This window comes from Macrobrachium nipponense, chromosome 1, assembly GCF_015104395.2.
Source record: "Macrobrachium nipponense isolate FS-2020 chromosome 1, ASM1510439v2, whole genome shotgun sequence".
Taxonomy (NCBI): domain Eukaryota; kingdom Metazoa; phylum Arthropoda; class Malacostraca; order Decapoda; family Palaemonidae; genus Macrobrachium; species Macrobrachium nipponense.
In genome coordinates this window covers 92,319,210-92,343,682 of record NC_087200.1, presented here as the reverse complement: position 1 = coordinate 92,343,682, position 24,473 = coordinate 92,319,210, and the positions used below count along the sequence as shown (strand labels likewise).

General features: G+C 42.6%; 1 protein-coding gene across 1 annotated transcript in view; it reads left to right on the top strand.

The window, feature by feature from the left end:
- LOC135219465 (conserved oligomeric Golgi complex subunit 8-like) overlaps positions 1-24,473 on the top strand; it is a 473,937-nt gene that overhangs the window by 209,497 nt on the left and 239,967 nt on the right. The window contains exons 5-6 of the mRNA XM_064256259.1: positions 14,682-14,804; positions 14,985-15,087. Coding sequence (XP_064112329.1) covers positions 14,682-14,804; positions 14,985-15,087 — 226 coding nt within the window. The remainder of the gene's footprint in view (positions 1-14,681; positions 14,805-14,984; positions 15,088-24,473) is intronic.

The following is a 24,473-nucleotide window of genomic DNA, read 5'->3' as shown; positions in this document are numbered from 1 at the left end:
ACATGTTTAAAATTCACAGTAGAAGCACGTGACTTCATAAATTAAATAAGCGAATCCCACAGGAAAATGACAGTCAGAAATCCAAGCGCTTTCGTCTTTACTAAGACATTGTCAAGGAGCTAATGAAATACAATTGGAGAGAAAGGTCTCAGGTACACAACATGATCAAGAATACCAGATGGTTAATTGTCAAAAGGGTAAAAATTAAAAGAGATAATCCAGGATTATCGGATATCACACGGTCACAAACCTAAACAGATTTGACCCTAACCGAAATTACAAAGTATCTTTACAGTCCAAAACATGCAAAAACTGAATATATTAATTTCATTGCTTATATTTATCTACAACTTTTTTTCATTATGAAAGCATCAAGTTTAAATAAACCAAGACTTAAATTTAGAACATTTCTATTATTTGACTTGATGAAACAAGATTCAATGATATTCCTTTTAACTGTGTCATTACATGGGATTAAGGCTCTTGGTTGACTCCAGTTAATAGGATGGTCTAAATCTCTCATATGTACGAAAAATGCATTCAATATTTGCCCAGTTCTCACAGAATATTGGTGCTGTTTGAGACGTGAAAGTGATTTACTGGTCTGTCCGTAATAGACTTTATCACACTTTTTGCAAGGAATTTCATATATGCAGCCTGGAAGATCTTTAGGAGAATTTTTTATTACTAAACTCTTGACATTAATATTACTGAAAACAACATTCATGTTAAAAAGCTTTAAAATTCTAGGAATATATAGAAACCTTTCATCATTGGGTAGTTTTAGAATGTTATGCTTACTAAATTCAAGTTTGTCATTAGTTGAATAAAATGTTTTTCTAGCTCTTTTCCATGCCACATCTACAAAAGTCCTTGGGTATTTAAGTTTCAATGCAATATCATAAATAGTTTTAATTTCAGCGTCAATAAACTTCGGGCTACAGACACGTAAAGCCCTTAGGAACATCCCAGAAAAAAACAGAGAATTTAATATTTTTATGGTGATTGGAGTAGTAATGAACAAAACAGGCAATGTTAGTTGATTTTTAAAAGACTGAAAAGTGAAATTTCTATTATTTCTATGGACAGTTACATCAAGAAAATTCAAATTACAATTTCTTTCTTCCTCTACAGTAAATTTTATAGAAGGGACTAAATTATTGAGATTATTAAGGAATTCCTGGAGATTTTCGTCCAAATACAGAAGATATCATCCACATATCTAAACCAAATAACTTTTTGGGGCAAAATTCTTGGTAAGAGTTTTGTCTAAAAAAATTCCATGTAAATATTGCTAAGGACAGGAGATAAGGGATTACCCATAGCCATGCCAAACTTTTGTACAAAAAATTCCCCATTAAAACAAAATTTACTATCTTTGATACATAACCTTATGAGACTAATGAGGTTTGCTACACTTAAGGGAATGTCATGACGTTCTAATTCATCCTCCAAATATTTAAGTGAATAGTGCTACGACAGCGGCTTTGGGATATGAGGTAAGCTTTGGTGTATTTAATGGTAACCTGGTCTGTGTCGACATTTCAAAATCCTTTTGTTATTTGGAAAAATTTAATCAAAACCTATGCCCTGATGATATCAGTATTTGTAACTGTATTGTGTATGGTGCTATGAATAAACCTTCTCCCCCTAATGTACCCGTGAGATTTCTCCAGGCTTTTAAGAAAATTAAAGAAGACGAAACAGTGAAAGTGACAAAAGCAGATAAATCTAATGCAGTGGTAATAATGAATAAAAGTGACTATGTAAGTAAAATAATGACATTGCTAAATGATACTGATACTTATACGAAACTGAGGTCTGACCTTACACAGACAGTGAACTCCCATTTTGATAAACAAATTAAATCCATTTTGAAGGGCTTGGACCATTTAATTAACCCTTAAACGCCGACTGGACGTATTTTACGTCGACATTTTTTGTCTCTCGGGTGCCGACTGGACGTATTTTACGTCGACATACAAAAGTTTTTTTAAAAATTCGCGGAAAAATACTTTTAGGCCTACCAGCCGAAAACTCTTGAATCACGCGCCTTGGGGGATGCTGGGAGTTCACGGATCAAGGTGTTGTTTTGTTTACAATCGTTACGCAGGCGCGCAAGCGCGAATTTCTTTCTTGCCGCACTAAAAAGTATCTGTGACACATCTCGGAAATTATTTCGTCACTTTGACATAATTTTTTTACCATTTTAAATTAGCCGTTACATGGAGTATTATATATGAAAATGTGCGCATTTTTATGTAAAATACAACAAAAAAATACTCATGATTGTAGCTTTTATCAGTTTTGAGATATTTTCATATAAATAACGATAAGTGCCAAAATTTCAACCTTTGGTCAACTTTGACTCTACCGAAATGGTCGAAAAACGCAATTGTAAGCTAAAACTCTTATATTTTAGTAATATTCAATCATTTACCTTAATTTTGAAACTAATTGGAAGTCTCTAGCACAATATTTCGATTTATGGTGAATTTATCATAAAACTTTTTCCTTACGTCCGCGCGGTAACTCTTCCGAAAAAAATCATACATGCGATTGTGGTAATGTTTGCACCATTTTAAATTAGCCGTTACATAAAGTTTTATATATGAAAATTTGCGCAATTTCATGCACAATACAACTAAAAACAACCCATGGTTGTAGCTTTTATCAATTTTGAAATATTTTCATAGTTGAAGGTTGTAGCTTTTCTCATTTTTGAAATATTTGCATATAAATCACGATAAATAGAAAAAAAAACCACGTTCGGTCAAATTTGACTCTACCGAAATGGTCGAAAAATGCAATTGTAAGATAAAACTCTTACAGTCTAGTAATATTCAGTCATTTATCTTCATCGTGAAACAAATTCGAAGTCTCTAGCACAATATTTAAATTTATGGTGAATTTTTAAAAAAACTTTCCTTCCCTCCACGCGCGGATTCTCCGCCACAAATCTCCGAAATGCGTAAGTCCCATTCTCGGAATATTTGCTCCGTTTCATATTAGGCATTTCATAGAGTTTTATATATGAAAATGTGCGCAATTTCATGTAGAATAAAACGAAAAATATTTGAAAGTTATAGCTTTTCTTATTTCCGAAATAATTGCATATAAAAAAATATATATAAAAAAAATTTGACATTCGGTCAACTTTAACTCGTCAGATATGGTCGAAAACTGCATTTGTAAGCTAATATTCTTACAGTATAGTAATATTCAATCATTTGTCTTCATTTTGAAAGAAATTGGAAGTCTCTAGGAAAATATTTATATTTATGGTGAATTTTTGAAAAAAATATTTGTTTACGTCCGAGCGTTACGAATTCATGCATTATTTTGTGATAATATTTTCTCTGTGTTGCTTTTATCGTTTTACAATGTGTTATATACCAAAATGATCGCAATTTAGTGTACATTACAACGAAAAAAAAAGTAACTTGTTATCTTTAACCGTTTTGCGCACAGCGCGATTTAGATACAATTATATATGAAATTTCGTTTTTGCGCTATCATATATCGCATTATTTATATATGATAATGATAATTATTTTCATTTCTGATGGTTGCATACTAAACTTCAGGCAATGACAAAAAAAGGAGCCAAAAATGAACTCTTAATCTTAAAAACTAAGCGCGCTGTGATTTTTTGAAAAAAATATTTTTTCCGCTTCCGCGCTCACTCTGAAACGTCTCCGGCACACGGGAGACATTTTTTTTTTTACCGCTTCGACGTTTAAGGGTTAAACAGTTTACACCGCAATGCGCCTCCTTACCTCATATGTATGGTTTAGTCAAGACACATAAAATCAATAACCCTATCAGACCAATCATTAGTCCAGTGGGCTCAGTTACGTATAATTTATCTAAATGGCTTGTAAAAATTCTTACTCCTTTGGTAGGAAACAATGTTGATTTTATAAACAAATTGAATATAGTTTAAATCTTAATTTAGATTTTAATATGGTTAGTTTTGATGTTGTCTCTTTATTTACAAAAGGGCTTGTAGATGACTTACTTGAATATTTGGAGGATGACTTAGAATGTCATGACATTCCCTTAAATGTAGCAAACCTCATTAGTCTCATAAGGTTATGTATCAAAGATAGTAAATTTTGTTTTAATGGGGAATTTTTTGTACAAAAGTTTGGCATGGCTATGGGTAATCCCTTATCTCCTGTCCTTAGCAATATTTACATGGAATTTTTTTAGACAAAACTCTTACCAAGTATTTTGCCCCAAAAAGTTATTTGGTTTAGATGTGTGGATGATATCTTATGTATTTGGCCAGTTCACGAAAACTCCAGGAATTCCTTAATAATCTCAATAATTTAGTTCCTTCTATAAAATTTACTGTAGAGGAAGAAAATTGTAATTTGAATTTTCTTGATGTAACTGTCCATAGAAATGATAGAAATTTCACTTTTTCAGTCTTTCAAAAATCAATGTTAAATTCTCTGTTTTTTCTGGGATGTTCCTAAGGGCTTTTCGTGTCTGTAGCCTGAAGTTTATTGACGCTGAAATTAAAACTATTTATGATATTGCATTGAAACTTAAATACCCAAGGACTTTTGTAGATGTGGCATGGAAAAGAGCTAGAAAAACATTTTATTCAACTAATGACAAACTTGACTTTAGTAAGCATAACATTCTAAAAGTACCTTATGATGAAAGGTTTTTAGATATTCCTAGAATTTTAAAGCTTCTTAACATAAATGTTGTTTTCAGTAATATTAATGTCAAGAGTTTAGTAATAAAAAATTCTCCTAAAGATCTTCCAGGCTGCATATATGAAATTCCTTGCAAAAAGTGTGATAAGGTCTATTACGGACAAACCGGTAAATCTCTTTCACAACGTCTCAAGCCGCATCAATATTCTGTGAGAACTGGGCAAATATCGAATGCATTATTCGTACATATGAGAGATTTAGACCATCCTATTAACTGGAGTAAAGCAAGAGCCTTAATCCCATGTAATGACACAGTTAAAAGGAATATCATTGAATCTTGTTTCATCAAGTCAAATAATAGAAATGTTCTAAATTTAAGTCTTGGTTTATTTAAACTTGATGCTTTCATAATGAAAAAAGTTGTAGATAAATATAAGCAATGAAATTAATATATTCAGTTTTTGCATGTTTTGGACTGTAAAGATACTTTGTAATTTCGGCTGGGATCAAATCTGTTTAGGTTTGTGACCGTGTGATATCCAATAATCCTGGATTATCTCTTTTAATTTTTACCCTTTTGACAATTAACCATCTGGTATTCTTGATCATGTTGTGTACCTGAGACCTTTCTCTCCAATTGTATTTCATTAGCTCCTTGACAATGTCTTAGTAAAGTCGAAAGCGCTTGGATTTCTGACTGTCATTTTCCTGTGGGATTCGCTTTTGTACATACATGTACATACTCTATTTCTTGTACCATGTACACTAATACACTTTATTTACAAGTATAGTATAGGTTATGTTAGGTATTGAGTACATAGTCCAAATTGTTGTATTTCATTGTTATTGGTCAATTTAGCTTTATTATAAAATTTACTGTGGTGTTTTTCTGGGCTCAGCTCGTGTCGGCCTATGAAAGGATCCTTAATATCATTCTTTCTAGGTAAAATTAATCTAAAATTACCAGAGAAAAACAAAATTAAGAAAATGTCAGTAAAACTGACTCGCTCACTCTTAAAAAGAAGTGTCGGTATGGTAATAGGGGCGAGTGGGAATCACTACCACGAGACATTCACCAATTAGAACTTCCAATCAGAATCCCCTTAAGAGAGAGCTGATACCAACGGGCGATGCAGCCGCTACTACTACTACTAGAGGACGCCACGGACAGCAGCGCCCCTAGCGGACATCCTTAATTTTTAGCGCTAGCGTCAGGACGCATTTTTTTTCTGTGCTGTGCTAATCCCGGGATTTATCTTGTTCACCAACATGGAACGCTCTGCTATTGCAACGGCTAAGTTAAGTAACTCATAAGTAATGTTTTCCACATTTTTATCTTCCGGGTACCAGTATTTTCCTCTTAATAGGTCATATACGGTTTCCCGTTGTCTCGTGGTGGCGCCATGCTGCCTCGTTAAGAATTCCCCGTTCCCGGTCCTCCATACTGGGACTTCTATACTTATGGGCTTACTATGTTACGTTCATTGCTTTTTACATCGAGTTTTAGCTAGTTTAGCCCTCCTACCATCTCTCTTAGTTTGGTATTTAGGGCTATTATTACTATTCCGGCCCAGCATCCCGGCTCTTGCTCTTCATCGGCTATCGCTGGCTCCGAGTAGGCTTCTGTTTCTTGGAACAGTCTGCCTCCTCCTGGGCTTCTTTCTCTTTTACTAAAGTGTCTTTCCATCTTTTCGATGTATATTTTTATATTATATTTAGGGTGTTAGCTAGCCTAGGTGCTTGTTCCTTGTATTGGTACAGCTGGTTCACGTGGCCCTCTCACGTTGTGTTGCTCGCGGCCTAGGCCACTTGCGGTCACGTGTTCCATCGCACCTTACCCTGCCCTGCCCTCCCTTTCCCTTCGGTATAGGGAGGGCTGGGGGACCCCTTGGTTGTCATGACAACCTCAGTCGCCTTCTCTCTCTCACTCTCTGAGGTGGCCAGGGGTTCCTCCCAGCGGGGGGTATAGGGCGACCACTCATGAGGTACCGGGTCTCCGAGCGGGTAGTCGGTGAGGAGGCAGGGAGGAGTAGGCCATCCCCCCCCCCCTCTCTCTCCGCCGTGTTACGCCGAGACCTTACCCCCCCCTCCCCAGTTGCTCAGCCACCTTCCTCGCTATAACGAAAGGAGCCTTCCGTCGCAGCCGGGGCACCTTTGGTTATAGATTACTGGCTCCGCCAGCGGGCGGGGTGGGGACTACTAGTGGTCGGTTGCTTGCCTACTATATCCTATCTCTCCCCCGGCTACCGGAAGGGAGCTTGCTTCTTACCGTGCACTCTCTAGTACGAGGGGAGAAAGGTTTGTTTTATTATTGTTATTTTAAGGATATACCCTAATTTTACAATGAATTGTTTGAATTTTAGTTTTTATTTATCTACCAATCACCCCGCCAGTTTCCGTCGTGGTTTCCATTTACCACCACTCCTAGTTGGTTTCCTTTTGTGTCCCCGCCATCAGCGGAGCTATAGCCTAGGGCACCCAACCAACCTGGTTACCACCACGTATTATGGGGGGGCTCTGGTTTAATCTAACTTTATCGCTCCGGCACCAGCGGAGCATCTGTTAGACTGTAAGTGTTTTTCTGATACTCATGTATCTTTCCACTTACAGGCTACCAACTGTCAGGTCCCAGCGTGCAACGCGACGTTGTACGACCCCTGCGGCCACGATGAGTGCAGGTCTCACGCCCCCTGTGCCCACGTCATACAACGAGATGATCGTCTGGCACCCAAAGCCTGCGCCATCTGCTACGACCTATTGGTCAGCCTGGTGAGATGGTGTAAGTCCATTATAGGCTTCCTTATCATTTTACTAACAACTCTTAGTCATAAGTTTTGTTAACCCCGTTCCGCCACTAGCAAGCTCATCTCGCCCTTTCTTTCAGGCTACCGGTGTGAGGGAAGTCGCCCTCGCCACCCTGAAAGCGTGGTGGGCGGGCTTCGGGAAGAACGCCGCCAAAGGCCAGCCATACATTCTGGATAAGAAGCTGGCCGTCCAGATCTTCCCTGCGGGCAAGTCAACTGGATATGTTGACCCCTTGTCCGCAGCCCCTCTGATAGCCTCCATCCAGCAAGATCTCCAGCAAACCTTTGGGGTCGTAGCTTCCCAGGAGTCGGTCCCGGACGTCGCTGCCCTGGACCTAAACATCGAGCCCATGGCGTAGGGGTAGAGGATTTGTTGGTTGAGGTAGGTGTGTCGGGCGCCCAAGGTCTTTCCTTGGGTGCTCCTGGATCTTCTCCTGTCCCTTCTTCGAGCGCTTCTTTCCAAGGCTTTGTGGGATCTGAGATCCCTACCCGCTCTCCCGCTCTCTCTGTACCCCCAAAGGTGAAGGGACAGAGAGAACCGAAGACTCTGGCTAAGACAACTTCTAGGAAGTCGTCTTCGTCTTCTTCGGCTAGGAAGTCGTCGACTTCCTACGCCGACGCGGTGAAAGCTAAGCCGAGTTCTTCTCACTCGAAGAGCTCTAGAAGCAAGGCTTCTAAGGAGAAGGCCCGCGCTCCCGCTGAGCCAGTGCCTTCTCCCGCCTCCACCGCTTCCACCCCCGGCAACGCCGGTAGGAGGAGCAGGGCCTAGCACCTTTGATCCCTCTGCTTTCTCAGCAGTGGTGATGCAACAGGTGGGCGAGCTGGTTGGCTCGCAAGTCTCCGCCCTGGGGACGAGATTCGAGCAGATGTTCGCACAATTGTCGAGCACTCTGTCTCAATCAGGCCAGTCTATACAGGATCTCTCTAACAGGGTTAGAGAGAATGAGGACCGGGTAGCCGGTCTATCTCAGGTTCCTCTTCCAGTCTCCCCAGTGCCAAGCACTGGCGTTCTCCAACTCCCGCCATACGACTCTCTGCCAGCTTTCTCCATGGAGAACCCATGGAGAGTAGCTGCCTACGCTCCTTTTAAGGATGGGATGATCTCTATCCCGGAGTGTGGAACTCGGAGGATTGAGGACTTCGAGTTTTACCCTCCGGGTCCTGACGCAGCCTTTCATCGGTTATGCTAGGCTGACTGTAACGGCTCTGACTAGGGAAGACAAGATCTCTAGAGAGTCTGTTTTGTACAGTAGGGATCATGCCCAGCGGGAATGGGTTCACTGCCTTGAGGAACTGGGGAGTGTGCTCGAACACTAAACTCCAGGCCTATAAGAGTCCCTTTACTATTTTCGCGACGGAAGAGGAGGCTTCTCTTCCGTTCGCCACGAAAATAGTAGAGAAGACCCTTCAGGCAGTCCTCAAGGATGAGCCCATCCCACAGTTGAGGGAGGCGGAGTCTACTTCTCCGCTCTTCCCGCCGTTTCGGAGAATTTGGTGAGAGAACTTGCCAGCTACGTTCACGCTTGTAAGCTCAAACCGGACTGCGCCATGGACCAGTTCGGCGAGAAGCTGCCAAGGCTGCCGGATTCCCTAATTCAGGCAGAGTTTGACGCGCGAACCAGGTTTGGCAGGTCCCTCAATTCCCTTATAATAACGGAAATGGCTGCTCTCTCTTATGCCACAGAACCGCTGTTCAAGATTTTGGCAAATCTCAGTTTCAGACGGTCCTAACAGGATGCTTTCGACTTCTTCCAAGCTAGGAGGAATTGCCGAAAGCACGTTCTGCAGGAGTGTACTATTAGGCACGAGCCGAATAGACTCTTGGCTTCTAGCATGTGGGGAGCGGATCTCTTCCCAGAGTCCGCTGTTAACGAAGTGCACCACGAGGCTGCTAGGCTCAACCAGAGCCTTAGAGCTAGGTGGGGTATTTCTTCAAAGAGGAAACAAGAATCCGTCCCCACTGCTGGTAAGAAACCAAAGAAGGCTGGTAAGGGGTTCAAGCCGTATCAGAAACACAGCAACAGCAGCAATTTGTGCAGGCCGTCCCAGTTACCCAACAAGGACAACCTGCTAGTTCGAAACAGAACCAGCCCATCCTCCTGTTTTGTCTCCTCAACCACAGCCGTCGACCTCCTACGCAATCTCGCCGGCCTTCAACCCTTCATATGAGGCTCAAGGCTACAAACAACCGAGAGGTAGGGCGAGAGGTTACTTTCGCCAGCGTGGCGCAGGAAGGGCGACAAGGAGCAGGCAGTTCAGAGGAGGGCGTGGTGGGCAACCCGCCCATCAACAATGAGGCTCCCCAGGTAGGAGGGAGGCTGTTCCTCTTCCGCCACAGGTGGGGGTTCAGCAATTGGGCACAGAGCATAGTGTCCAAAGGTTTGGGTTGGAGTTGGATCAAAGATCCGCCTCCAATCAAATCATTCCACCAGATACCATCAGAGGAATGACAGATTACGCGGAAGAACTCCTTCAGAAAGGAGCTATTGCGAGAGTCAAGCATCTAAAATTTCAAGGTCGCTTATTCAGCGTGCCAAAGAAAGGCTCAACAAAAAGAAGGGTAATCTTAGACTTGTCAAAGCTAAACTCTTTCATTCGTTGCGACAAGTTCAAGATGCTTACCCTCTCGCAAGTAAGGACCTTACTTCCGCGTGGAGCCGTCACATGCTCCATCGATCTTACAGACGCATACTATCATATCCCTATAGCCAGGCACTTCCGCCCATTCCTAGGATTCAGGCTAGGAAATCAGACATTCTCATTCAAAGTGATGCCCTTCGGTCTGAATGTGAGCCCCCAGGGTATTCACGAAAATAGCAGAAGTGGTTGTACAGCAATTGAGAACTCAGGGAATCATGGTAGCAGCATACCTCGACGATTGGTTGATCTGGGCACCAACCGTCGAGGAATGTCTCGAAGCCACCAAAAAGGTAGTTCACTTTCTGGAACATCTGGGGTTCCAGATAAACAAAACGAAATCCAGACTTACCCCGGAGTCTCGTTTTCAGTGGCTGGGAATCCAATGGGATTTGTCTTCCCACAATCTGTCAATTCCAGTGGCCAAAACGGAAGGAAATAGCAAAATCTGTCAGGCAATTTCTCAAATGCAAACAAACATCAAGGAGAAACCAGGAGAGAAATCCTAGGGTCCCTTCAGTTTGCTTCGGTAACAGATATCCTCCTGAAAGCAAGACTGAAAGATTTAAATCGAATTTGGCGATCAAGAGCAAACACCAATTTCGAGACAAGTTGTCAGTAATCCCACAGATCCTCCGCAATCATCTCCGTCCTTGGTCAAAAGTAAAGAACTTAGCCAGAAGGTACCCCTTCAATATCCCCTTCCAGTGTTGACCATTCACCACAGGACGCCTCCCTGTCCGGGTGGGGGGGATACTCTCAGTTCAAACAGACTCAGGGGACTTGGTCAGTTCAATTTCGCCAGCTTCACATAAAACGTTCTGGAAGCAATGGCAGTATTTCTTACCTTGAAAGAGACTGCTTCCCCGGGGGGGGGAAAAAAGAAGTCTCATCTAAGGCTAGTTTTTGGACAGTGCAGTGGTAGTTCATTGCATCAACAGAGGAAGGGTCCAAATCCAAGCACGTGAATCATGTCATGATAGCCATTTTTGCCCTAGCAAACAAACACAAATGGCATCTGTCTGCCACTCACCTGGCAGGGGTAAGAAATGTGATAGCAGACGCCCTGTCCCGGGCAGTTCCTCTGGAATCAGAATGGTCTCTAGACGACGGGTCATTCCAGTGGATAAGCCTGAGAGTCCCAGGTCTCCAAGTGGATCTCTTCGCCTCACAAGCGAACCACAAGCTCCCTTGCTATGTGGCCCCCAACCTGGACCCTCTGGCTTATGCCACGGACGCCCTGTCGTTGGACTGGAATCAGTGGAGAAGAATTTATGTTTTTCCTCCAGTGAATCTTCTCTTGAAAGTCCTAAGCAAACTAAGGTCTTTCAAAGGGATAGTAGCTCTGATTGCACCGGACTGGCCCAAGAGCAACTGGTATCCTCTTCTTCTGGAATTGGGCCTCCGACCTCAACGGATCCCCAATCCCAAGCTATCACAATCAGTACAAATGAGGACTGTGTTCGCTTCCTCAGGAATTCTCCAGACCCTAACTTTATGGACTTCATGAAGTTTGCGGCTAATAAAGATGCTAATATTGATCCACAGAATATTCTCTTTCTAGAATCAGATAAGAGAGAGTCAACCATTAGACAATATGACTCAGCTGTTAAAAAATTAGCATCTTTCTTGAAAGAATCGAACACTACAACCATGACAGTTAATCTAGCTATATCCTTCTTCAGATCCTTGTTTGAAAAAGGTTTAGCAGCTAGCACTATTACCACTCATAAATCAGCTTTGAAGAAGATCTTTCAAGTAGGTTTTCAGATAGATCTGACGGAATCTTATTTCACGTCTATCCCTAAAGCCTGTGCTAGACTTAGACCTTCCCAAAGGCCTACTACAGTTTCATGGTTCTTAAATGATGTCCTCAAACTAGCTTCAGGTACTGACAACTCGTCTTGTACATTCATATGCTCCTGAGGAAGACATTATTCTTATTAAGTCTAGCTTCAGGAGCTAGAATTTCAGAACTGTCGGCTCTATCCAGGGATGCGGGTCATGTGGAATTCCTCCCATCAGGAGAAGTTCTACTTGCTCCGGATCGTAGCTTTTTAGCCAAAAATGAGGATCCTCTTGCAAGGTGGGCCCCTTGGAAAGTTATCCCACTTCCCCAGGATCCTTCTCTCTGCCCAGTATCAACTCTTAGAGCCTTTCTATCTCGTACTTCATCAAGATCCTCAGGTGCTCTCTTCATGAAGAAAAAGGTGGTACTTTGTCAGTAAAAGGTATTAGGCAACAAATCCTTTACTTCATTAAACAAGCAAATCCTGATTCATTCCCAAAAGCACATGATCAGGGGAGTAGCCACCTCAATTAATTACTTTCAGCATATGAACTTTGAGGATCTTAAAAAGTATACTGGATGGAATCCCCGACAGTCTTTAAACGTCATTATCTTAAGTCCTTGGAATCTTTCAAAATTTTCAGCAGTAGCAGCGGGCGGGAAACCAGTTGTTTCCTTTTCCTTTTCCCTTGATACTGTATGTAGTTAGTCGTAGTATAGATCCAGGTCTCCTTTCTACCTACATCATCCAACATGCCTCACCCTATCGCCATGCTACTTGGATATCCTAGCCTTAGCCGCTGAATCATATAGTGGATTGTCCCTTATTTTTTTGCTAGGGACATCCACACTTGTACTGATGGTGTACTTCAGTGTACCTACCCTTATTTTTATGCTAGGGTAGGACACAATGTGTTTGTATATTTTGTAAATATTTTCAAGTAAATTCCTTTTGTTTATATTACACTACATCAATTGTAATTTTAACTGTGATTACTGTTTTTAAGTACTTTAATTACTAACGTTCTGTTAATTTACTTTTTAGTATAAGTTAGTTTAAGTACTTAGTTGTATGCTGTAATTGATTTACTTATATTATATCCATCATTTTACAACTGCCTTTTTCATTTGTTCCCTTTTTTCCATCTTGTCTGTTCCTCTGGTACTCTTTCATAGGCCGACACGAGCTGAGCCCATAAAAGGGTTTTGACGAGGAAAAAATCTATTTCTGGGTGATTGGCTCGTGTCGCCCTATGAAACCCACCCTATATTGTTTTTCCCCCCCATGCAGGACAAGATGTTTTTAGATTAAGGATGTCCGCTAGGGGCGCTGCTGTCCGTGGCGTCCTCTAGTAGTAGTAGTAGCGGCTGCATCGCCCGTTGGTATCAGCTCTCTCTTAAGGGGATTCTGATTATTGGAAGTTCTAATTGGTGAATGTCTCGTGGTAGTGATTCCCACTCGCCCCTATTACCATACCGACACTTCTTTTTAAGAGTGAGCGAGTCAGTTTTACTGACATTTTCTTAATTTTGTTTTTCTCTGGTAATTTAGATTAATTTTTACCTAGAAAGAATGATATTAAGGATCCTTTCATAGGGCGACACGAGCCAATCACCCAGAAATAGATTTTTCCTTCCGTCAAAATCGCCCTTTTGTAGGGCTTGGAACGAATTAGGCAATTACATGTAAAACGTGGTTCGAGATACACAAAAAAAATCAGGTTACGAAGGCCGCTTCGGAACTGATTAATTTCGTATCCTGAGGCACTACTGTATGTATATGTGTGTGTGTATATTATAATATATATATATATATATATATATATATATATATATATATATATATATATATATATATATATATATATATATTATATATATATATACATATATATATTATGTACAGTGGACCCTCCGTTTTTGTGTTCTCCGGATTCGCAGACTCATGCATTCATGGATTTCTCTCGGGAACATTTCCCTGCATTATTTGAAGAAAATTCACCTATGCGCAGTATTTTTCTATGAGAAATATCCACAAATTCCTGTTTTTTTAATCAGTTCATCATAAAATGCACTTTTTGTGATAAAACTATTAAAAAAACCAGGTATAATAATTTTTAGTGGGTTTTTCTTGAGTTTTAACTAACAAAATAGGAGGTTTTAAGCATTTTTATAAGGGTTCCAACTATTTGCGGTTCTAACTATTCACGGAAGGGTCTGGAATGCATTCCCCCCGAATACGGGGGGACCGCTGTCTATATATACTCACACATGCACCATATCTGCCCATCCAAAGTGTGACCATATTTGGCACAAATTGCCTACAGAAATGTTTTTAATCATTTTGGGCAACATGAACCATAAATGACCATGACCACATCTAGTTTATCTACATTAGGTACACTACGTCTATAGTAAAGACTTTCATTGTGTCAGGTGAAAAGTACCAGATACAGTCATGGTTTTACACTGTCTGAGTACTCAGCTTCCCTCACAGAAATACTAAAAAAAATGTCCACTTCAGTAGGTTGCTAGGTACTGATTTTATAAGGGTTTAAAGTTATTGCCCTCTGGGATAATTTGCAGTTGCTAAAACCAGTACTATTCTATTATGAAAGAGAAATACAGCTAGCAATAAAAGGCAGTTATCTCTAAGCCAGTTAGTAATGATCCATAATGGAGAGTTTTCTCACAAATGAAGCTTGAACCCTCCCGCAATACCCAAGGGGAACATATGATAAATTTTAATATGATAGAGCTATGTTTCTTTTGTTACAGGTTCTTGAACTGCCTCAGTTGATGGACACTTGTGTTAGAAATGGATACTATGATGAAGCTCTAGAAATTTTAGCATATGTGCGAAGGTTGGAAAGGAAGCACACTGATATCCATATCATTAATGTAAGCTTGTTTTGTTTTTTGTATTTTTGTTTCTGAAAATCTTTCTTTTTGATGTACTGATAAGGAAATTTATTTATTATTGCTAGTGCATTATAAAACTGACATTGACCAGGTCTATATATCTATGGTGTAAAATTATTTTATAGTTTGAATTGTGGTGTCTCTTATTGGATTTTTCAGGGCATAGTGACAGAAGTTCAATCTGGAACACGATTGATGTTAAATCAGTTACTCGCTCAGTTACGTTCACCTTTGGCCCTTCCTCAGTGTCTTAAAGTTATTGGTAAGTTCATACTCTACCCCTTTTAACTGGAATACTTTTAACCTTAGATTAGTTCTTAGTATCTAGTAATGGTCACGTAAGAGAGAAAGATGTACTAAACTTATGTGAATTTTAATTATAACGTGCAAGCTAAAGAAATACATTTGCTAATATGTAATGTGTATTTTTCATTAAAAGGAAACTAGAAAACACGTACCGGGTCATAATTATGTTATTCAGTCCAAAGGAAGCCAATAATTTTAATGTTTTGCTTTATAAAAATTCTGATGAATCCTTTGGATATCAGATAGTGCAGAGGTTTTTATTTCAGAAGCAACTTGCCTCCCTTAACTAACCCTACTGACCCTGACTAATAATAAACAAGATTGTTTAGTAGAGAGCAAACTTTTGCTAAGGTCAGTCAACATACGTATATGTTACAGGTGCCTAAATTCTGTAAAATAAGTTTTCATGAATAAGATTAACTTTTTTTTACACACACATCAGTCAAATTCAGCACAAATTGCAGTTGTGATGTCCCCGGATGGCATGTCTGGGTCCATAGCAACTACAGTTAGGGCTAGATATGACTGATGTGTTTGTATGGAAAATGCATTTTAGGTAATGAAAGCTTACTCCATGAAAAAGTACCCAAGACCAAAAAATTGAATTTGTCAACATGACTGCCCATGCATGCTTGTGAATATTGGTTGGTTAGGTAGGTCTGTTACAGCAAGATTACGTGAAATGGAGGCAGACACTTCATTATATGATTGGTGGTTTGTATGAAAACAGTTTTTATGTCACTGTATACAAACTTGATATTTCTTGATATTTACATAGCAAACTCAACAACGATATTAAACCTAAATTTTAATGAGGCCGGAAGTTGAGCTGTTGAAGAGACCCAGCTCTTGTGGAGATCCAGCAGATCCAGTGGAGCACTTCAAGACAAAAGATTTAGGACTAAGTGTCCAGCCTATTTATCAAGTGGTATTTTTGAGTAGTTGAACAGCCAGAGAGTATGGCAAATGGACTGTATTTTATCAATCTAATACTGTAATACAGATGTAGAGGCTATCTAATCATTCAACCATGATGTAGCTACCCAGATCCCAAAGCACTATGTATCTGAAGATAGGAAAATGTAATATATTGAGGGAAGTCTGTGAAGGTGGTACTGCACGGTTTTGAAAATGTTCCCAGTTGATTCCATAAATGCCTTTCATGTTTTATATATGAGATAAATTAAAAAGTTTTCTGCACTTGAAAAAACAATTTATATGAATAAGATGATAGTTATTTTGACCATAGTGAATTCTTAGATTAAAAATCATGAAAGTAGCACACTTAAGGAACTTCATTGGGAACATTTTCAAAAACATGCAGTACCACCTTCACAAATTGAGTAAAATATAGTACATTATTATACACCATTATACAGACAATTTATAGAGACAATGTTGAAAGACAAAATTCAGAAAAAATGCATTTCTGGGCTCAGTTCGTGTCGCTGCGCGAAATATCCTTTAATCCATTATTTCTAAGGTAAATGCACTAACACATACCAGAGAATAAATAAAATAAAGAAAAGGTCAGTACTACTGACTCGCTCACCCTCCAAGAGGGTGTCGGTATGAACACTAGGGCGAGTGAGACCACTACCACGAACCACTTACCAATAGAAATCTCCTACTACAAAACCCCCACAAGAGGGGAGCCGACCCACAGAGTGGGCAGCAACTACTACTACTCCATCCATGCTGCCGACTGCTGCGCCTCTGGTGGCCATCCTTTTCAGTTAGCGCACTGCGTACACACGTGCCCTTTTTTGCTCTGTGTTTTTTGTGCCCCTTTCTTGGATTTAACTAATTATGGAGCGTGCAGCCATCGCAGCAGCTAAGTTAAGTAATCTGTTATTGTTGCTATTGGGTTTTTTTTTTTTTTCCAGCCTTGAGTCAGTATTTGCCATTTTTTAGGTATAAATACTGGCTCTTGGTCGGAAGCATGGCGGCATTGTTCTGCCTCGTGGCGGGTTCGTTCTTGGTCTTCCATACCTAGAACCTTCCCTTATTACTTTACGCTCTATTGCTAGTTATCTATATTATGTTAGGGGTCCAGCCTACTTGGTTTATGTCATGCATGCATGTCTTCTTTACCTTGCGTAGGCATCTTCCATCCAGACCCTAGCCACAGCTCTTAGTATCGGCCCCGGCTAGCTTTGAGTGGTAGACTTTCTTTCGGGTTAGTCGTACACTCCTGGATTTTTTCTCCTACTGATTTACTTTCTTACTTTATTTTAATCTAATTTTAGTTATTTTATATATTTTAGGTTAGCCTACGGCGTCTGGCATATTACGTAGCCTAGGTTCCGTATTTCATTGGTCCCCACCAGTTTATTGCTTCCTCTCATCAGTTCGGTTGCTTCTGTATAGCATCTCACTGATTAGTTGGTTGCTTTAACCTAGGCTATGTTTTTTCGTTGTATTTCTCATGTTACGCTGCCGTGTCACCATGTGATCGCGAAGCAGCCAGGCGCCCGTCCAGTCACCTTACCCTCCTCCCGCTCTTCCATAGGGCCGGGGGGGGGGGTGGGGGGGGGGGGGGGGGGGGGGGTAGGTCTGTCCTCGCTCGCTCCACATACCCGTGCCTGCCTCCCTCTCTCCCTAGGCGGAGGAGTAGGGGGGCTGGACAGACCCAGGACTGGACTTGACCGTTCTCTCTTGCTTCATGGCGCGCTCGGATGACTAAGGGGGGGACTGGCCTTTTTTTTTTTTTAGGCTTCCCCCCCGTCCGTTACTTCCGTCGCTCCGTTGTTGGCTCGAGTCTGTTTCGCCCTCTCGCTCCTTCCCGGTTTACTGGTGCTTTTATTTTAAACTGGAGCTCCGGCATTCACGTGGAAGGTTGCTAGTTCACCCTTGGCGGGCGGACTGCAGGCGTACAGTTGGTCTTCCCTAACCACCCCGCCCGTCTGCGCGTGATATCGCGACACGAACACCGCCGAGCACCGGAATTATTCCGGTACGTACCAGTGCTTTAGCTTAAGTGTTTAGTGTTTTAATTTAAACTATAGTAAGTTTAATTTAAGCTAGCCTAAGCCGAATCCCTCCGTTACCTACGTTATCACACCGGACCTCTCCGGGGTTCTAGCCTATTCAGCGGTAAGGGAGGGTTATGCCCAAAATTTTTTCGCGCTCCGGCATGCAGCGGAGTTCTTTTAGCCTATTAGCCTGTAAGTGATGTCTTTTACGGTAATAATGTATCTTTTCACTTACAGACCACCAACTGTGAGCATCCAGGATGCAATGCCATACTCCAGGACCCCTGTGGACATGAAGTCTGCAGGTCCCATGCTCCATGCGCGACTCCGCACGGGAATCTGCAGGTCTGGTTCCACGAAACCTGCACCATTTGTTACGATCTTGTGAGTCAGCTCTTTGTACGGGTAAGTATTCCCAACTCCGTTCGGTAATCCCAAGGAATGTTTTAGTTCTTAAGTTTAATTTTAATCTCTTATTTTAAGCTTAAGCTCTTTTTATATGGGATGTTGCATCCCCTATGTCTTTAGACTAAGCCTATTACTTAAGTTTTAATCTTAAGTTTAAACTTAAAACTAATGAATGCCCTCTCTTCCAGGCTCCCGCCGTTAGAGATACCCCCACCCCCCTGGCAACCCTGAGGGCTTGGGTCGGCGGTTTCGGTAAGAACGCCGCCAAGGGACAGCCCTACATTCTGGAGAAGAGGTTGGCTGTCCTAATCTTCCCCGGCGGCAAGTCAACGGGTTACGTCGACCCGGCAGAGGCAGCCCCGACTATGGCGGCGATTCAACAACAGCTCGCCGCTTCGTTAAAGGAACCAGGCCAAGATATCTCGTCGGACGTCGCGACACTTGATCTAAATATAGAGCCCATGGTAGGTGTTGACGACCTGTTGGTCGAGGTAGGTACGTTGGACGCCCAAGGGCTTCCCTTGGGCGCCACTGGGTCTTCTACTCCTGCTAACTCTCCAGCTTCCTTCCAAGGCTTTACAGGTGCTGAGCTCCTTTTTATACTTCTCCTGACGCTTCAGTAAGACCTAAGGTCAAGGGACAGACGGTTGTAAAAACCCTCAAAAAGACGTCGTCGTCGTCCAAAAAGACTTCGTCGGCGTCAACATCTCGTAAGTCTCCGGCTACAAACCCCGGAGCGGAGAGGTCTAGAGCTTCTGGTTCTAGCTCCAAATCCTCAAGGAGCAGGTCTTCCAAGGAGAGGCCACATACTCCGGCGGAGTCAGCCGTTTCTCCTCTCCCCTTGGTACCTGTTCCGAGTTACCCAACCACCTCCGCAGCAGCTCCGGCTTTGGATCCCAATGCTGGACTGTTGCAACACATGGGAGACTTGGTCGGCTCTCTGAGGAGCAGTATGGAGCAGATGTTCTCCCGGTTGTCCGACAGGATCACGTCCCAGGATAACATCATCGCCGAACTTAGCCAGGCTCCTCTAGCTACTCCCCACCACCTTTTGCGGACCGGAATAGCTCAGCTCCCACTCATGACTCTCTGCCTCCGTTCTCTATGAATAACCCTGGAGGGTGGCGTCATACGCTCCTTTCCAGGACGGTCTTATTTCAATTCCGGAGTGTGGTACTCGAAGGATTGAGGACTTCGAGGTTCTACCCGGAGGGTCTACAACCACCGTTCATTGGCTACGCCAGACTCACTGACGCAGCCATGACTAGAGATGACAAAGTCCCTAAGGAGACAGTCCTCTACTCACGTGACCAGGCTCAAAGAGAATGGTCTCAGGTGTTTTAGAGGACATGGATTGTTTTCACAACACGAAAATTCAACCTTTTCAAGAGTCCCCTTCACCATTTTCACAATGGAGGAGGGAACTCCGCTTCCCTTCCTTACCAAAATAGCTACGGTCACTATCCCGGCGGCCCAGAAGGGGGAGTCGTTGCCACAGCTAAGGGAAGCAGCCCCACCCCATCATCTCTTTGCTCCCCTCACTCGGAGAATGTGGGGGAAGATTTACCCAACACTTTTTCGGCGGGCAAACTCAAGCCAGACTGCTATGGATCAGTTTGGTGAGAAGCTGCCTAGACTTCCGGACAGCCTCATTCAGGCTGAATTTGAGGCCAAGACTAGGCTAGCCAGGTCCATTAACACCATGGCAATGACGGAAGTGGCAACCATTTCTTACGGCTCTGAGCCACTCTTTAAGCTTCTCACCAAGTCACTGACGCAAACAGTTCAGTCTGACATGTTTGAGTTCGCTACAGCCAGAACTAACTGTCGGAAACATGTCCTCCAGGAAGCAACTATTCGTCATGAGCCGAATAAGTTGCTTTCATCCAACATCTGGGGGGCAGACCTCTTCCCTGATGCAATGGTAAAGGAGGGTCCAGGCGGAAGCGACAAGGCTTAACCCAAAGCCTTAAGGATCGTTGGGGTCTCACCGCAAAGAGACGCCAAGACCAATCAGCAAGGGGCTAAGGCTCAGAGGAAACCCAGACGTTTTCAGCCTTACCAGAAAAAGCAACAACGCTTCGCCCAGGCTGTTTCGACTGTTTCCGTTGGTAACAGTCAGTCCCAACCCTCTACCTCCAAGGCTCAATCACAGCCCATCTACGTGATTTCCCCCCAGCCTCAACCTTCCACCTCTTACGCTGTCTCCCCAGCCTTCAACCAAGTGTTCGAAGGCCAGGCCTTTCAGCAGTACGACCGCTCGGGTAGGGGAGGCAGAGGTAAGGGATCCTTTCGTCAGAAAGGATCAGGAAGGTCTCTTAACAGGGGAAAACACTTCCGGGGAGGCCGCGGAGGTTACTCAACCCAGCAGCAATGAGAACTTGAAGGTAGGAGGAGGCTGTTTCTCTTCCGGCACCGGTGGGGATTCAGCAAGTGGGCACAAAGTATTGTGTCGAAAGGCCTGGGTTGGAGTGGATTGCGAATCCGCCTCCACCCAGACCTTTCCTTCAACTTCCATCAAAAGAATTGACGGAGTATGCGGAGGACCTCCTTCAGAAAGGAGCAATAGCGAGAGTCAACAGATTAAAATTTCAAGGGCGCTTATTCAGCGTTCCAAAGAAAGGCTCACAAAAAAGAAGGGTAATCTTAGACTTATCCCGTTTCAAACTTGGCCATTCGCTGCGACAAGTTCGAAATGCTCACCATCTCGCAGGTGCGAACCTTACTTCCCCGTTGGGGCCCGTCACCACCTCTATCGATCTTACAGACGCATCTATCATATCCCTATTGCAAGACACTTTCGCCCTTATCTAGGCTTCAAGATAGGAGATCAAGCATTCTCCTTCAAGGTAGTTCCCTTCGGTCTGAAACGTGGCACCCAGGGTGTTCACGAAGTTGGCGGAAGTAGTCGTCCAACAACTGAGGTCTCAGGGGATAATGGTAGTAGCGTATCTCGACGATTGGTTGATTTGGGCTCCAACAGTCGAGGAATGTCACAAAGCCACACTGAAAGTAATCCAGGTTCCTCAGAGTATCTGGGGTTTCAAGATAAACAGGACAAAATCAAGACTCACTCCGGAGTCCAACTTTCAGTGGCTGGGCATTCAATGGAATCTATCCTCCCATACTCTGTCGATTCCATCAGCCAAGAGAAAGGAAATAGCGAAGTCAGTAAAGCAATTTCTAGGACACAAATTTGCTTCAAGGAGAAGCCAGGAAAGAATCCTGGGTTCACTCCAATTTGCCTCAGTGACAAACATCTTGATGAAAGCCAAACTGAAAGACCTAACCAGAATCTGGCGCTCACGAGCAAATGTCAGATCCAGGGACAAGTTGTCATCAGTCCCACAGATTTCTACGGAATCGTCTACGCCCTTGGGCCAAAGTGAAGAACCTGTCAATATCAGTACCCCTTCAGTTTCCTTCTCCGGGGATTACCATCCACACAGACGCTTCATTAAGCGGCTGGGGAGGATATTCTCAGTTCAAGAAGGTTCAAGGAACTTGGTCACCCCAGTTCCGCCGGCTTCACATAAACGTACTAGAAGCGATGGCAGTGTTCTTGACTCTGAAAAGGTTACGTCCGCCAAAGAACTCCCACATAAAGCTAGTTCTGGACAGCGCAGTGGTAGTCCATTGCGTAAACAGGGGAGGCTCCAAGTCACGACATCTGAATCATGTCATGGTAGCCATCTTCTCCCTGGCGGACAAGTTCAGTTGGCACCTCTCCTCCACCCATATAGCTGGAGTGAGAAACGTCATAGCAGATGCTCTATCCCGCTCAGTTCCTCTGGAGTCGGAATGGTCACTGGACAACAGTTCGTTCCAATGGATTCTCCGGAGGGTTCCAGGTCTACAAGTAGATCTATTCGCATCTCAGCGACAAACTCCCATGTTATGTGGCCCCCAACCTGGACCCTCTGGCCTATGCCACGGACGCCCCTGTCCATAGATTGGAACAACTGGGAGAAGATTTATGTCTTTCCTCCAGTGAATCTTCTTCTGAAGGTACTGAACAAACTCAGGACGTTCAAGGGTCAAGTAGCTCTAGTAGCCCCAGACTGGCCGAAGAGCAATTGGTACCCTCTGATTCTGGAACTGGGTTCTTTTTTCGTCCTCTTCGAATTCCCAATCCCAGGCTCTCCCAGTCAGTACAAACGAAGACTGTGTTCGCTTCCTCAGGAATTCTCAAAACCCTAACTTTATGGACTTCATGAGTTTGCGGCTAAAAAAGATGCAGATATTGATCCACGAAATATTCTTTTCTTGGAATCTGATAAAAGAGATTCAACTTTGAGACAGTATGATGCTGCAGTCAAAAAGTTGGCAACCTTCCTGAGAGAATCAGATATTAGAATCATGACAATCAATTAGCTATATCCTTTTTCAGATCTTTATTTGAAAAAGGCTTAGCAGCTAGCACTATTACGACAAACAAGTCAGCCTTGAAGAAGATTTTTCAACTCGGTTTCAACATAGACTTGACAGACTCTTACTTCTCGTCCATTCCCAAGGCTTGTGCTAGACTTAGACCTTCAGTGAGGCCTACGTCAGTATCGTGGTTCTTGAATGATGTTCTAAAGCTGGCTTCAGAAACAGACAATACGACATGTTCATTTATAATGATCTTAAGAAAAACTCTATTTTTATTAAGCTTGGCTTCAGGAGCTAGAATTTCAGAACTGTCGGCGTTATCCAGAGATCCGAATCATATAGAATTTCTTCCCACAGGGAAAGTTCTACTTTCTCCGAACGTAGCTTTTTAGCAAAGAATGAGGATCCTTTGATGAGGTGGGAACCGTGGAAGGTTATACCCCTTCCACAAGATGTTTCTCTTTGTCCAGTATCGACCTTACGAGCCCTTTCTGTCCAGGACATCCTCATCCTCGTCGGGTCCTCTCTTTAAGAGAGAAAGGTGGTACTTTATCTATTAAAGGTATCAGGCAACAGAATCCTGTACTTTATTAAGCAAGCCAACCCTGATTCCTTCCCTAAAGCTCATGATGTCAGGGCAGTTGCCACCTCAATTAACTATTTCCAACACATGAATTTTGATGATTTAAAAAAGTATACTGGATGGAAATCGCCGACAGTATTTAAGCGTCATTACTTAAAGTCCTTGGAAGCTCTGAAATTTTTTTTCAGCAGTTGCGGCGGGTAACATAGTTTCCCCCGACTCTGCTTAATCTTAAGTTGAAGATCCAGTTCTCCTTTCTATCTCATTCAACAGTTGTCTATACCTACCATGTTCATCTACGTCTACCTTGAGTCTTAGCTGCTCTTGTGATGGTACAGTGGGTGTCCCTTATTTTTTTTTGCTAGGGTCACCCACAATTGTTTGTATATTCTGATCTCTATGATGTGGTCCCCTTATTTTTATGCTAGGGTGACACATCTACATTTGCAATGGTTACGGGTTTTGTATACTAAGTCATATACATTTGTTTATTATATTATTGTCTAAGTTTGTTCAAATTCAGTTTTATTATTATAATTGCTTTATTTACTTTGTACATATTAACTATACACATGGTTAGGATCAACATATATTCCATGTAAGCCCTGTACATATATGTTAACTTTAAGTTAATTTTAAGGAATATTTTCTAACTTGTATTTCTGGGCTCAGCTCGTGTCGCTGCGCGAAATATCCTTTAATCTATTATTTCTAGGGTAAATGTACTAACACATACCAGAGAATAAATAAAATAAAGAAAAAGGTCAGTATAACTGACTCGCTCACCCTCAAGAGGGTGTCGGTATGAACACTAGGCGAGTGAGACCACTACCACGAGCCAAATACCAATAGAAATCTCCCACAACAAAAACCCTCCATGAGGAGAGCCGACCCACAGAGTGAGCAGCTCGTACTACTACTACTCCAACCCATGCTGCCGACTGCTGCGGCCTCTGGTGGCCATCCTTTTCAGTTAGCGCACACGAGTCACACGTGATATTT